We start from the raw sequence: 16,532 nt of genomic DNA, 5'->3' as shown, positions 1-16,532 counted from the left end.
CAGCAGCCCAACACCATAGCCACTGAGCAACCACGGCGGGTGAAGGTTATATTTGCGGAACCAGGCGTTTTCTGGGCTTGTAACCAGAGTAGCAGAGCCATAGCTCTAAAGGAAAGCGACATTCGGCGCGAAGGTGGATAAAAGACAGGGTGCAATTATGTCCCCCCTGCACCTCGTTCGGTTCTTTCCGAGGTGTACTATGTAGGGCACTGGAGAGCGAAACGGTATAAGGCGACGCGGAGTGGTCACACAAGGCAGTGAATTCGCAGAGCGATGCTTAGAAGGCACGTTGCCAGTACGTAAAGTGTCGGAGGTCTGCAGCGAGGGGAATAGCCTACGTGGCCTTTGTATTCCCTGGTTGAGAAGAAGAGCATTCAGACACCGCGCTCCTCGTGTCCGGTTTGAAGAAATGATGCAACCGTTGGTTATACGGAATTAAAAACGGCAATACAGGTTTTATGGAAACTGTTTGTGCCATTACATTTAGTGTTTGGTTAGACGTATTGAGATCTATGAGACTAGAGATCGTTTCGATAAGCAAGTTTCAAGCTTTGGTTAGATTGTTTGTATTAGAAGCTCACTGACATTTAGAAAGAGAAAGTAAATTTTTGAAACTTTGGTTTCTGGATGTGTCGTTCTTTCTTTTTTAAGAAGATAGGCTTCTTTTTGTGTGACATACGCTTGGAACGTCAAGTTCAGGTTCTTTGAAGCCTGTAATGGCGCGCTTGAGTATCAGTTCACTTTTCGGTAGTATTCGCAAGATTGTTGTTTGAAAATAAATGCATTATTTGGAGGATACGTTGGGTAACTTCATCTCTTTAGAAAGTGTTTGTACCGTTCACGTAAAACACCGTAATTTAATTTTAACTGCCGATTTGGGGCGCAACAACGTTCAAACAGCGCGAGCCCCGTATACGGTGCTTGTACTAAAAGCAAGGATAAAAATGCACTCCAAGCTGTGCAACCTTTCCGCTTACAAAATTAAATCAGAATCAGCGTATTATGCTCTTCGTTCTTTATTTCACAAACACTTTCAAGCAGTGGCTTGTCATGTTTCTGGCTGAGTAAAGTCCTTCGGTGCGATAAATATCTTATTTAATATCTACCTAATCACTCGCGGGAATGCTCATTGCGATAGATTTGTTATCGCTGCGCACAACGGCTTGGAACGTAGATGCTCTGTGCTCTGCAATAGCTCGTAGCAACGGCGAATCATCACTAGTCGCTCGCTTACTCTTTGTATCATCACGAAGCGTTCAGCTTCGAACATTCGTGTGTGGTCAGTGTAGTCGCCGTCACCTATGCTTCGGCGCATTGATTCAAGTGTGCGCCTATTCACCCATTAAGCGAAGATCCCACGAGCGTCCGGCGTCCACATCCGATGGTCACAGAACTCACGTGACCAAGCGATCACGCCTCGTTCCCGGCGCTGGACCTCCTGCGGCTCGCACTCTGAAATCCCACGGTGACCAAATACCACAGTATCCGTCTACGGCCCACGGCGTCGCACGGAGACCGTGGTCCACACCCAAAAAACTGACTTTGCTTATTTCGAAAACTGAGCTGACCGACGTACAAAACCAACCTGGCTTACTCCTATAGAATTGGCTTGGCCCACCCAAAAATGCGGGTGGCCCACACCCCAAAAATCGACTTTGCTCAATTCGAAAGTTGAGTTGAGCCACTTTGAAAACCAACCTGGCCCACTCCCAAAATTGACTTGGCCCACCCCCAAAATTGACTTTTCCCAATTCGAGCAAATGACGAAGTGAAAATTATCGCGCGGAAGAGCTAGTCCCCACTTTAGCATTCAATGCACGTAATGAGACTTAAGTTCCTCTGTGACTTTTGTTGATTCATTGGGGATATAGCGAGCGTATGTTTATGTGTAAGCTGAGGTGCACGTGTGTAGAGAACGTGCGAGAAACTTACTATGCCAGGAAGCGGCGCTGCTCCTATAAAGAGCGGTACTCACTCTTGCGGACGTTCTGGGGTTGAAATCCTTTCTTTGGAGGTTAGCGATACGACGCCGGCAGATTAATGATATTATTAAGTGAATAATTTATTTTTTGATAAAACACAGGCAGTCTGCTTGTATAGCAGAGACTCGTTGACCTGGTCACCCTGACTCATTGTGTACCTTAGTATGCCACTTACTATTAATGCAGCCAACTACTGCACACGTCTCTCCTTTACCGCTCCACATTTTGCGGCATGAATAGAGAGCGCAGTGGGTTAGTAAACACCCAGTTACATTTCCGACAGCTGATCAGCTGCAGGGCAGAAGCGGTAACGTCTTCGTACTCGTGCACTTTCGCAGAGGCAACGTACGGCGCGCCGCCGGTAGCGCCCTCTCGGCCCTCTAGACCAAACTGCTTCGAGAAAAGGTTATGTACGAAACTGCGGCACATAGAAAAGCTTTGGACGTCAAAATTGGTGAATGCGGTGATAGTATGATTCACGTCGCATAGCGTCGGGGGGTTTTTTTTTCTTTCTTTTTTCCCCCAGCCCAGAGATAGAAAGCGAGCGACTCGTGCGCAAAACAGACGAGAACACGAAGAAGAAATGCCGGGGCGCTTACCGACAGAAGCGGGCGATAAGCGAGGCGCGCTGCCTCGAACTCGCACGATAGGAAAGTGTCGGCGAGATAAGCGCGCTGTCGCCGGGGTAACGCCGCACGCACGAACGCTACGTCGCGCCCTTCGTTGCGGCGGAGGCTGGTTGACAATACATTTAATTCTCGAGCACGGCTTCTGTGTGAAGTACAGACAACGGTCGTATTGGAACCGCTGTGCCGACAGACGTTCCTTGAGCCCAGTCAAAGCACATTGTCGCGTGCATACGCAGGTAAGTTTCGTCGATGGCGTTTTGCATGTGCTTGAAGTCCACTTGCTGGAATGTTATGGCAGGCGCGTGTAGAACCGATACTCGCAACACAAGTGGAACGTCGTTAGCGTGGCACGCCTGTCGCAGTGTCGAATGGCAGGTTCAGTGGGGTCCCTTCTTCGGGCAACGTCTATTACTTTGTTACGCATTTATAGCGGTCAATGCGCAATTCCCGACGCGGAGTTCGTGGCTGTGAACTTCCTGTCGACTGGCTTCCGGCATTTCTTTAAGCAAATAGAAACTTTTATTATTTTCATTAGCTTCTCTCTACTTAAGTTCTGTGGGCGTTGCCAATCATAGAAAATAGTGCGAATATCGCAAACGTGTACGTGACGGCGCTAAGACTCGTGTTCTTCAGCGCTAAAACGACGAACCAAATAGAAAAGACAGAAACACTCGAGAAAGTGTGCACCGCCCTGCATGTGCGTGTTGTCATGTTTAGCTGCAACGCGCTGTTCTGTGTTTTGTCGTTCAGTTAGCGGTAAAAAAAGAAAAACATGCACCTCAGCATGCTCTGACTGGCCCAAACTAACATTTGGATGCAATTTGGGCTTCCTTTGTTGACGAGCTTTACGTATGCAGCGTGGTTTCGGTTTCTATAGCCCAGGTGCTCTGCGTGCATGTGTAGTGCCACTGGCGTATGACCATAGGTAGTATGTGAGCAATGTGAACGGGAACACCGGAGCGTGTGTCAGATACCCTAGAACCCCGCTATGGGCTATGCGTGGCTGCCGCCGTCAGAAACAAAGTGTGAAGGAAGGCGCTGTTTATAATGACTACTGTCACTCCCACCATTCGTCTCTTTTTACAAAGTGCGGAACTTCGAATCGCCAGCGCACATTGATAAAGCTGTTTGTTATTGCGGTTACTGATAACTTTGTGCACCGAAGCGCGGCCAATAGTAGTACTGTTTTGAAGCGTAAACAATCGAGAGCTACATCCCTTGGAACTCTATCCGTCTGTCTGGAACGCGCATAGTCTTTTTTTTTCTCTATGGAACGCGTGACATGATGGGCTCCATAAGGTATACATCAGGTCCTATGTGGGTATGTCTGAAAATACCTTACGCTAAACGCAGGAACGGGCGCCTAAGAGCTTCGCTCAGAAAAAAAAAGGCATGATTAAAAAAAATATTACTCGCTGGAAGTTACTGTGCACGTAACCGTCTTATCGGCGGCCAGTGGAATTCCGTAAGCTGCCGTTTTCGACAAACGCAGGCGCGGTGGGAGCTATGGTGGGAGTGCCAACAGTTAGCGGAAGGGCGTCCTCCTTCCCCCCTGTTTTCGACAGCGCCATCCACCGTATCGCTCTCTGTTTCGAGGCTATTTGCCACGCGTTCGCGTGTTTCCACTCATATCGCTCACGACAGTATACGTAAGCAACGCCTATGCAAATATATGCACACTATGGGTCCAGTCTAACTCAGCAGCGCGACAGACTGCAACACACTCTTCGAGCAGAGAAGACGAAGTGCGCGCGCTAGCAATCAGTGCATATTGTTTAGTGTTATTACTTAAGGGAACTTGGTGGGTTGTTTGTTTGCACTCGGTGATTTCTGCTTAAGCGCCGAGTGACTGTTAGGGCACTTTTATTTTCGTATCTTGTCTTACGTTACACAGTGAGCGAGATATTTTAACGATATCGCGCGATCGGCCGTATACCGCACGCTATGTCGGCGCCTCACAACGGCGAGTTCGGCAATAGTACCCGCACGCGCACAAAACATTCGTGGGTGCAAGCCTTGTCTGCTGCGCTCTTTTCTTAAGAAACGCGCACGTCCTGCCTTTGTTATCCGTGAGGCCCCATCACTGACATGAATTGACAATACGTTGTGCTTGTTGATAAACTCCACTCGTTTTCTTATTCCCTGGGAATGCGCGGTTCCAGTAATAAGAAAAAGAAAACGAAAGCCCTTCGCAGGTGTCGCATACCTTACTCGTTCAGTTGTCCGGCTTCAAACCCCCTTCTTTTAAGGAGGACCGAACCAATAACGTGAGCGCCCTCAAGAAGCGAACGGCCCAGTAGATGACGTTATCCCTGAAGTTTATACAGGGTTGCCCCAGCTTACTTTAGCCAGAGTTTGAAAAATACGCGAATGCCACATAGCTGGACAGAACCAAGGTAAGGTTGTTTGCCGTCGCTTGGAGATACTCAGATCTTTTTCGTTCCGCCTAATTAAATAATTAGTCTTAATTAAGCAACGTCTCAAATATTATAATTAGATGAAAAGTGTCAATGAGAATATTGTAGAGCGACATAAAAAAAAATTCCCGATACAGCTTTCTGTTTCTCAGTACGAGCTACATAAAAGTTTTCCCGAGCGTGAAAAAAAGCCCTCGAATAAGTGCCTCGAGCGGCCAGTCGCGGCAATTTTGCGTGCATTTGCGGGTTTCTTTCACGCTTAGAAAAACACTCTTATGTAGCACGTATTGAGAAACAGAAAGCTGTATCGGAAGTTTTTCATGCTTCTTTACAATTTTCTCATTGACACTTTTAATCTAATTAGAACATTCGAGAAGTGGAATCATTAATTATTACTATAATTAGGCGGAATGCAAAAAAATAATAATCTGAGTATCCCCAAGCGCCGGCAAACATTACCTTTGTTCTGTCCAGCTACGTGGCAGTTGAATATTTTTAAGCTCTGGCTAAAATTAGCCGAGTCACCCTGTATACGACACACGATTGCGCAAACTATCGCCCATCTCAACACTTGTCCCCATCATAACGCGCTGGCCGTCAGAAAGACCGCCACTCGCGTGGTAATGTTAAGAATCTGGCTTATTGTACACACATTTGACTGCTCGTCCTTCAAATAAATTATCAAGTATTGTGCAGCGCTCGTTCAATGTCTTTCCGATTTCATCGTACTGCTGAGTTCCAATGAATGTACCAGCAATCCTGCCTTTGACGCTATGAATTCCTTACGACGCTATGACACCATAATGTATCACAGCGCACGACTCCATGCTGCTACTTTATCTGTAGACCATTTTCACAGCGTCTGCGCGCTTTCCTTCATTCTTATTTTTTCGTTGAAGCTTCAGAGGCGAATCAGGTCGGTCATGGATGGGAAGGACGGCCTGAACAACAACAACAAGCCCCATTGTGCGGACAAGGAGTGCAACAAACCGCTATCGGATAAACCCGGACCTTTCCGGCCATGCCCGGAATGCCGCAAGATCACGTGTGTGGCGTGCAATGCGCAGCATGAGGGCAAGAGCTGCGATGATCACAAAACCAACATGTACAAACAAAGTAAGAAGCTGTGGGCTCGAAATGTCACCGGAGACCACGTCAGTGGAGACCCGAGCAGAGATTCGCACGCCGGGGACTTCGAGGTAAGTGTAACGAGGATGCTTCAATTGACGTCGAGTCGCCATGAGCATGGTTCAGCTTTTCTTTCGGCATGTACTAGAATGCGGGAAGGGTGAGCTTGATCGTTTTGATTTGGTTTAGCGTCCCACAGCAACAAAAACACACTGGGATTGACTGAAGGGACTGCATATAGTTTGTTACCGACTACATGAAAAGATTGCTACCAGATGGGACGATACAAGCAGCACACATGGTGCTGACTGATAACTGCATGTATTTATTAACCTGCTGTGCCTGTTAATAACTCAATAATTCCTTACCTTCTTTTAATGTTGGTCAGTTTTCTTTATCTGTGTACAAAAGCTGAAGCGTATAATTGTTAATAAGTACCGCAACTTTCTGCTCCTTTCTGTTTCGCCACATCTGGTAGCGCTGTTTTTTTTTCTCTCTCCTTTCTGATGCAGCGCTGGCGGTTTGAGAGACACTGTAGTGAAAGACCCCGGATTAAATTTAACATTTTGCCACTTGAGCTTCTTTATCGTTCAGCTAAATCCAAGCAGACGGTCGTTCATTCAAAAAGCGTCACGTTAAAAAAAAAAGCGTTCAGCCCCTCTGTAGACCAAGTAAACACAGTTCATCAGCCTGTCTTTCAGAATGCTCCCTATTCTAGTGTGAGGATCGCCACCGGAGGCTGTTCTCATCGGCGAGTGCATACACTCCAGCAAAGCCTAACACGGAAGCGCATTTCGCTATCAGCAGTCGCTTCTGTTGTCTTACGAGCGACAGCAGCATATCGGAAGGAAATTCGCAACGAACGTATGGGAAATAGTATGCACGATCATGCGAATACAGGCCCGAAGTTGTCATGTACGCTCATTACGGGGTAGTAAATTGCTGTGCTATCTTTCCTGCTGCCATGGCGTTCGTAATAATGCTGGCGTGCGGATTTACCGCTAAACCTGAGTTGTAAGCCTTCCCTATCAATTTCTCTAGATGCCCTTCCGTACTAAACTAGCGCTCTTCTTTAATCAAAAGCCGCTTCAAGACCGCCGCTAAGGATTTCACACGTAACGTAATGAGTCGTGTAAGCTACCCATGGCGATGATTTTGGTGTCATGCGCAGCGGTGACGTGTGTTCCGCGATGCTAAATGACCGGCAAAAAAATTGAATTTGTTCAAAACATACTGTTGGACAAGTTTTTAGTTTGCGTGGAATCATGTCAAAGATACATAATGAACAAGGAATACAAGAGAAACACGGGCACGCTACTTCCCGTGCGCGCATGATAAGTCTAGATGCCAAGAGTTAAAAAACAATCAAAAATGAGTGGGAAATGAACACGCACACGAACACGCACACGAACACGCACACGCACACGCACGAAAGGAGTAAGCTCGAGCTGTGGTAAGTCGAAGGGAGCTCACGGAAGAAACGACACTTCTCGGACTATTTCTCTCGCACCTGTACTGCTGGATGCTGCAGTTGCAGAAAGTCGAGTTCCTCAACGTTTGTTGTCGGGACTATAAAAGCACGTGCAATCATGGCTCAGTTTTATCTCGCAGTCCCTGAAAGTCGCTAACGCCTGTACGGTGGGCGCTCGGGCACTCTTTTGCGTACAGGGTGCATACGGGGCGTCTAAGCCGCGCAAGAGCGTCTGCGTAAGCAAGCGTTTGGTGTGTTACGACACCACGTACCCGAGCACACGAGGGTTGGACCCTCCCGCGTGTAGGCGTGCGTGGCTTAGCCGTGTCTGGGGAAAGGGGGATCCGGAGGGTTGAGCCGATGCCGGGTGTTCGGACCTTTAAAGCCCCCCGGCGGAGGCAACACACCTCTTTCGCTTCTGCTTCGCACAGACAGCGCCTTCAGACTGAGCCACCCGGAGGAAATCGGCAGTCTCCTCTTCCTGTCCTCCTCTCCAATCTTCGCCTTTCTCACTTCCTTTCAATTTTTCCTGTCTTCACTTCTTATCATTTCCAAATTTCTAGGTGCCAAGGGTTAACCATGTGTAATATATTCATTCTTGGTTGTATATATATTAGGTTACAGCGGCGATGCATGGCTGGCATGGCATGTGCAGGTATCAATCTCAACCTAGTAGCATCCCCTAGTTGTAGCGTCCCCAGGGTTTACGTGGCAAACGCTTCCCCCTCTCCATCAAGAGCACCCTCCAAAAACGAGGGCGCACTGAAGCAACATTCCAGTAGCTTTCGAAACCGAACCAAGACACCTTCCCAAAGTACTGTCCTTCGCAGTGAAGGCAACACAACCGTCATATCACCTTTCCTGGTATCAAAATGCCTATCAAACACGATCGGATCATGCTACAAAGCATCAAAGATGGCAAGCGGGACCTCCTCGAACTGACAAAAAAAAAGACGAAGTCGAGAAGATCGCTGAACTCACAAGTATCGGTGACATTAATGTCACACTCTCTCCACACCGCTCGCTCAACACAAGCAGAAGAGTAATATCGGAAGAGCATTTCTTAAATCTCAATGACGAAGGGCTCCTTGAGGGATTCCAGGAGCAAGACGTAATTAAGGGACAAAGAATAACACTTCGACGAAACGACCAACGGATCCCCACAATACATGTAATACTCACATTTGGTTCTGGTACTGTGCCCAGTTCACTCGACGCAGGTTACCTGAAAATCAACGTCCGACCATGCATACTGAAACCGAGACGGTGCTTCAAGTGCCAGAGGTTCGGGCATGCATCACAATCATGCGCGAAGTGTAGTGCCAACGACCATTCGTCTCACAACTGCAATGCTCCTGCACTGAGGATTGTTTGTGGCGCTTACGTAGACATGAGCACGCTAATCTGAGTGAGCATCGGGCGTCGCGGGCAGAGCCAACCAAGGAGGTTAAAGAAAAAGTGCTGGAGTGGAAACTATGCCCCGAAGGTGAAGCCGCGCAGGAGAGGCACGATAAAACTATAAGTAAACGATAAAAATCGTGCTTTTCGCACACTTCCCACGAGTTAATGAACCTCCTTGGTGAATCATGGCTTATTTTACCAGACAAATACTTATCTACGTGTCTCTGTATTATTAGTTCTAGTGTGAAATTTGAATACCCTGGCATACTAGAGAGAACGTCATCAATATTCAGAAGTTACTATTTTTGTTGGGAACAACCAGCTTTTTTCTAATTAGCCTAGCATTACAATAACAGAACCTAATCATCTAATCTGTCAGCGGACATTCACCCCACAAGGCTCGACTTCAGGTGAAGGAGGGGCAAGCGTTGGCTTCAACTTTCCTGGCAAGAAGCTACGGGAGCTTACACTCGAGCAGTTTTTCTTTGACCTCCTTGGGGTCAACGGACGCTTGATTAGAGCCAGTCGACTCAGCTCGACTTCTGTAGGCAGCCAGACTGCACGTAAGTGTAAACTCGAGGAAGAGCGAGCGGCCGACAACCAGGAACGCTTCGCTCAGCTAGGGTGTTGTTGCCTCAACCTGACGCTGCGATCTGGAGCAAAGTTTCGGTTTAGAAATCCTATTACCCGCTGCTCTGCTCAGAGAAAAGGAGAGAGAGATTGGTATGAGAAACGCGCGTACAGGCGTTTGTGTTACTTATCGAACTTTCCCAGGCCCGACCGCTGGCGTTTGCTCGCATATGATAAAGCGTGTACGTGGTTGTTAGGTGGGTATGGTAAAAAATATCTGTGCGGCGGCAAAAAGCTGGGAAGCCTATTATTTTGATCTGTTTTGGTAATAATAGGGAAGCCTGTTATTTGGTCCATTGACCTGACGTAACTACAAATGCCACCGTAATCACATTTAGCGAATGCGCTGGAGGAAGGGGGGAAGGGGAGGGGGCAGTGGAAAACCTCTGTGAGAAGTTAGATGCACGGACCACAGCCTCTGTAAAACATTCCTTTTTCAAGTGCTCGAAAGCATTATACGGAAATTAAACGCTCTGTTTCTGATTGTCCCGAGGAACCTGTACGTTTCATAATGTTCATATTTGGCAAAAAGAAGGGTCATGTTGTCGGTTGTACGTAGGCGGAATTCAAAGTGTTGGGTATAATAGAGCGTTTTAGAATTGGGGGCCCAAGCGGCTTGGGGACCCAAGAAAATTGCGCGCCACAAGTGCGCATGCGCAGAACCCAAGCCAGTCTTGGGTTCTTGCGTTCGCGTTAACGCAAGACCCAAGAATCGAAAACTAGCGTGGGCCCCCAAGCCGTCTTGGGCCGCCCTCGCGGGTGACAGCGATGGCGTACAGCAGATGGTCGCAGAGCAAACTTTGTTTACTTCGACTGATTTTCGCCATTTCACGCGGGATGAACTCGCAGTTTTTTTGCAGCGCGTCACAAGAAAACACCAACTAACAGCACTTGGCTTTGATTGGCTTTGCTTGGCTTAGAATCGCACACTTAATTCGTAATGCTAACCGGTACTAACACAGTTTCTTACATTTTATAGTTCGTTCTTTTTGCTCAAAAATGCATTCTGTTTGTTTTCACTTGTAAGAAAAGAGGTACATTTTTATTTTCTTTCAAGCACCTTTCTATTTTCCACACTGCGGCGCCCCGAGCGCTCAACCCAACGCTGTCTGCATTCGACCCAATCCTCAAACTCTGCTGCTCACCTAGACCCTAGAGCAACCGACGCAACGCGGCTTGGGGGCCAAGAGCCTTGCGCCCCCAATTCTAAAACTCTCTAATTACTGCCTGTGCAATAAATTACGGATTGAAGTGCTCCTTGGTGCGCATAATTGAGTTTTAGTGCCGGCTCGAAATGTAGCGCGCAGCCGTGGAATAAATAAACATGCCAGCAAGAGCAAACTTATCGAAAATGGGAGGAAAAGCTATTGCAGATATGACCATATGACCAATGTTCTGACGAAAAAAAAATGTCTGCGGATGAATTTTTCTACCTTTGTAAAAATTTAACAAGTGCTCGAAAGTGTTATATGCGGCCGCGGTTTCAAACGGACCATTCATATACGGGCAACATTTTAAGGTATGTCGTTTAATTACAAAAAAACTTGTATTCTTGGTGCAACTTCTCAAGAAAAATAGCTTCTCTGGAAATTGGATTGTGATTCTTCAAGGTTACACAAGTCTGCTGCCTTTTTTGTTTCTTGCAGACGGATCACGGCCTAGCTCAAGCGTGCGGAGGAGAATCTTTTGCGGCAGGGCAGGAAGACTTGGCAGAGGAGGTAACGTTACGTGCTGTTCTACTCAACTACTGCCCTCGCCTTCGCCTAATTTTACTTAATGCTTCGGAACTCGTAACTCATGCGGGTGACCGGCTTCTGCTGAGGATGCGAAAGTAATTGTGAGTTGACAACGACGTGAAGCAAGTGGACAAAACGGGAAACAGCCCGCTTTAAACTGTTTTATCAATCGACAAATATAATAATAAAGAAAGGGAAAGGTAGTCAAGCCATCAAAACTAAGAACAGGTGAAAGGCAGAGAGGTTAACCAGATTAAGATCAACCCGCCGTGGTTGCTCAGTGGCTATGGTGTTGGGCTGCTGAGCACTAGGTCACGGGATCGAATCCCGGCCACGGCGGCTGCATCTCGATGTGGGCGAAATGCGAAAACACCCGTGGTACTTTGATTTAGGTGCACGTTAAAGAACCCTCAGGTGGTCAAAATTACCGGAGTCCTCCAGTGCGGCATGCCTCATAATCAGAAAATGGTTTTGACACGTAAAACCCGATAATTAATTCATCATCAGCAGCCTGGTTACGCCCACTGCAGGGCAAAGGCCTCTCCCATATTTCTCCAACAACCCCGGTCATGTACTAATTGTGGCCATGCCGTCCCTGCAAAGTTAATCTCATCCGCCCACCTAACTTTCTGCCGCCCCCTGCTACGCTTCCCTTCCTTTGGAATCCAGTCCGCAACCCTTAAAGACCATCGGTTATCTTCCCTCCTCATTGCATGTGCTGCCCATGCCCATTTCTTTTTCTTTCAACTAAGATATCATTACATTATAATAATTAATTACATTAAGATAAATATTATTACATGCATATTGCGTGTTTCTTGTGGACGATGGACGCGCCGGCCCCGACGAAGACGACGAACACTCCCTGGCTCTCGAGCTGTCAGCTGAACTGGCCAGCGCTGCATTAACCTTTGTAAATATACTTTGTATATAGTCTCCAGTTGTTAATCCTTCGTTCGCGTAAGAATATTAATCTTGTCCTGTAGCCCTATATCGCGGGATAAGGAAGGGGTATTTGTGGACCAAGTTTTTGCATGCACGAGATATGGTCCAGTGAACACGGAGAAACTGTTTTTAAGGGCGAGGGCTGTACTCGGACATACATAAATACATCTGTAAAAACGTGCATGGCATCTCTTAATGCGCAATGTCCCAGGGAAGGATGTTAAAAGCATCGTTTCTCAATTTCCAAAGTCCACGAGCACATTATCGGGGTCTATCCACCGGTGGAGACGGTATAAATGAGTGTCTGGTTCCAGAATCGACGATCCACTCACGCGCCCAGCCGTTGCAGTGACCCCAGCTTCGGCTAACGTGGCGCTGAAGTGGTCGTCGTGACGTTCAGGCCGCAGACGCTTGTCGGTTCGGTGACTCGAGCTGAGGGATTATGCAGTGTCCTGTTATGGTATAGCCTGACGCGAAGTAATTTGAAGAACAGTGCAGGACATGCAGAGCGTGACGCTCTTTCCGGTCCTTAAGAACGACTGCATCTCGGCTTAGCAGGTATTTGCCGAAACACGTATTTGTGGCTAAAATGACCCAAACAGAAAGGAGGACGCATCAGGATGTCGTTTTAGTGTGTTAGCGTTAGGAATATCAAAGTGAAAAAAAAAGTGCGTGTGAAGTGTGGGAGGTCGGTCACGTGGTATGTATATTGACACGTGTACTTTAACTTTCTGGAGTGAGCGGTTTTTCGCAGGCTAACAAAGGTTACACGTTATTGCTCAGCGCTGGACGCGCCAGCATGCATCGGAAGTTTCTCGAATGTTATCGATGGCTCTATCCGTTGTCTGTTGTCATCGAACCTTGCGTAATCTAATTATATGCGCGACGCGAATTGTGTAGTACTTTCTGGAAGACACGGGTACACAGGCGATTATTCTGGAACCTGCGATAACTCGTGCATAAAAGCCGACGCGCTTGCCCCCCAGATCAGATTTCGACGATCGCCGACTGTGTTCGCCGCTGTCGTTGTGCTTTGAATGTAACTTGCATTTATGGGAACAGGTTCGCGCAATAAAAAGTTAGTTTCGTCATTCACATTTTTGTGACTGCTTTCTTCATCGTCACTACAACGTGACATCTGGGGAACTTCCCATACATGCCGGCGAGTCCTGCGCTGAGCGATAACGTTTAATCTTTGTTAGCCTGTGAGTGAGCGAGTGAAACAACTTTATTTGGTCCACAATAGACGCGAGCAAACTCAACGTCACCTGGCTAGGCCCACTCGGGGACCATCAGGTGAAACGGCCCTCTCGCGAGCCTGTGAAAAAGCGGTCAACCGAGAAAGTTAAAGTATACGTGTGGGAATGTACGTATATAAATACATATACACTATATACGGGGTGATTATTTCTAAGTTTTCCGGAATACTTAAAAATCCTTGTCCCTAAGCTGGAATATTAGAAGAGGCTGCCATTACAAGCACGATAAATGAAAACCTATAATCAACAAATTAACAAATGCAACTAATTTGTAACTAATTATTTTATGGCACGTATTGCAATGTGCGAAATGTAGCCGGTGAGATTGTAAGGCGTATCCACTTGAAATGATACTCCAGGATGGCACCAGTTTGGAGATATTATTTCCTAAAGTGTCGGACGGAACGCATGGGCGTCACTTTCGTGCTTGAATGAAAAAGAAAGAGCGTTTTCATAAAAGAAAAGAACGCGGGAACAACAGTGGATTGGTTGGTAACAACTTTATTGATAGACCCGCAGAGCCTTCGCCGACGGGTCCTTAGGTCTCCCACGTGGGCACGTTGAGGTGTCGCGTCGCCGCCGCCTCGCGGGCTTGCGGGACGTGTAAAAACTGCAGTGTTGTTACGAGGCGCACATGAGAGAAGTATCGTAACAGTGCATTCTTACGGCGAATACGATGGCGCGTATCTCCGAATCGGCGTCATCCTGGAAATTAATTCCAAGTGGATACGCCTTCCAATCGCCGTGAACTACAATATGTGCCGTAAAGTAATTAAGATATTGATTAGTGTATGCTTAAAATTAGTTGAATGTGTTGCGATCTTACGTGCATGTCCTCCTCTCTGAATAATCCAGTTCAAGGACGGAAATTACGTTATCTGCAACAAGAAAGGGGCTGACAGATGGAATAGCACACTGTGGTATAAAATTTTGTAAACAGGGTTGAAGTACCTCAGACAGGCTGGCCAACGTTTCGATAGGTGGCCTTTGACGAAGATAGGTCCACCTATCGAAACGTTGGCCAGCCTGTCTGAGGTACTTCAACCCTGTTTACAAAATTTTATACCACAGTTATCTGCAACAGTAATATATATATATATATATATATATATATATATATATATATATATATGTAGGCAAAGAGGGTTTCTTCAGGCTACCTTTCAAACGTAAAGAACTTGAGTGGTGCTACAAGGTAAACAGAACAAGTATTTAATTTCGACAGTTTCGATCGGTGGACCGATCTTCGTCAGGGTTTACAAAAAATATATATATATATATATATATATATATATATATATATATATATATATATATATATATATATCTCACATTATATTGTAATATAATATTGTTACATTATATTGTAATATAATATTGTTACATTATATTGTAATATATATTATTATATTATATATATTATATATTATTATATTATATATATTATATATAAGTTACACAAAATTTTTAGAAATAGCATACACCATAATATAGCAAGCGCAGACTTAAGTAACCCGCATATAATCTGTCGAGTATATATGAATATGACCGCCTGTCCTAACGGGACGGACTTGTTAGAAGAGTGGGCAACTCCCGTCTCTCTCGGTTTGCGCACGAGCCGTTGCACAAGGGCGCTTCGAGCGCAGTTATTTGGGAGCAGCCTGCTGCTCGTTTAAGGTGCCAACGATCCCCTTTATGCGTTATTAAAATGTCTGGTGCAATCCATCCTCATGTCCTGCGTGCATGCTTCTCTGTTATTCAGGATTACTCGGTGGTTTTCAACCCTGGAGACGAGTACTGCTGCGGCGTGGATGGCTGCCTGTTCACCGTGAGTCTTCTCGAAGGATCCACCAAGTTTTGGTGCCCCTGGTGCCACTGCAGACACAGGATCGAAGGCGGCAAACTTGTGAAAGTTTCAAGGCCGCCTTCGCACGTGAACCGCAAGATTCCGGGCGAAATGAGGGAAAAGAGGACCCACATCGGGGTGAACTTCTGACCTTACATGTCGTCAGAAGCACAGTTGTAGGCGATGTGTACCGGCAGAATAAATTACGTTTGTTTCAAAATCTTTAGTTTGACGTAATAGTTCAGTGGCAACCCGCAAGGTGGATGGAAGTAATTAGTAAAGAGAAAATGAGACATCCACCCAGTCGCAGCAATTGCTACAAAGGAAACCCACGCGCGCTTCTCGAAAGAAAAGCTTCGCAACTGAAGGAAAATTCGTTCTGGTCCGGGACTCGAGCCCGGGACCACCGCCTTTACGGGGCAGCCGCTCTGCCGCCTGAGCTAACCAGGCGGCTAGCAGATGGCAGGGCGAAGTCTAACTTACTGAAAACTCGAAGCAAAGGCAAGATCTTGACGTAATAGTCCTGCGAAAACCCGCAAGGTGGAGGGAAGTAATAAAGTGAAAATTAACTGCGAGGCTTTTCTTTCGAGGAACCCGCACAGGTTTCCTTTGTAGCAATTGTTATGATTAGGTGGATGTCTCATTTTCAAATTAATTTTTCAATCAAGCGTTATAGCTAATGGTGTTTTCACCATCGTTAGCTATAACACTTGATGCATGCGCGAAAAAAAGGAATGCGTTGTAACGCTTTCAAGAGTCAACAGCTTGCGAAATTTAGCTGGAACAATCAAAGAGCCAACAGTCTAGCCAACAAAGCTGTTTCGTTCGAAATGCTACTTGCGTATTACCTGTGGGCATGGAGCTGCGTTGTGAAAGCAAGAAAAAGTGACGTGTCGAACCTAACGTGAAAATGCAGTGAAAGTACCAAATACCAAATACCAGGAATGATACTCGATTTGTGGTTTGTGCTTGGCAGGAGTTCTTAAAGCTGAGTGTTTGTCAGCGAAAGCTCGCGACTCAAGAAAGCGCAGCTCCTGGCCTGGGGCCCCACGTATAGTGTTTCGAAGAACGTCGACGTGCGACTAAAA

General features: G+C 46.6%; 1 protein-coding gene across 2 annotated transcripts; it reads left to right on the top strand.

Annotated features, from left to right (window-relative positions):
• The first annotated feature begins 2,509 nt into the window (after positions 1-2,509).
• Positions 2,510-15,664, top strand: LOC135911426 (uncharacterized). 2 transcript variants are annotated; one of them, XM_065443824.1, is made up of 4 exons: positions 2,510-2,847; positions 5,934-6,227; positions 11,305-11,376; positions 15,361-15,664. In XM_065443824.1, the coding sequence occupies exons 1-4, from the start codon at positions 2,566-2,568 to the stop codon at positions 15,592-15,594; spliced, it is 882 nt and encodes a 293-aa protein (XP_065299896.1). In that variant the 5' UTR covers positions 2,510-2,565; the 3' UTR covers positions 15,595-15,664. The 2 variants fall into 2 exon arrangements, with proteins under 2 accessions (XP_065299896.1, XP_065299822.1); XM_065443750.1 differs by having other exon boundaries at positions 2,513-2,847; positions 5,928-6,227.
• Positions 15,665-16,532: the final 868 nt, after the last annotated feature.

The sequence above is a fragment of the Dermacentor albipictus genome, chromosome 1, assembly GCF_038994185.2.
Source record: "Dermacentor albipictus isolate Rhodes 1998 colony chromosome 1, USDA_Dalb.pri_finalv2, whole genome shotgun sequence".
Classification (NCBI taxonomy): Eukaryota; Metazoa; Arthropoda; class Arachnida; order Ixodida; family Ixodidae; genus Dermacentor; species Dermacentor albipictus.
The sequence above is the reverse complement of the archived record's forward strand: the minus strand, read 5'-3'. Positions and strand labels throughout refer to the sequence as shown.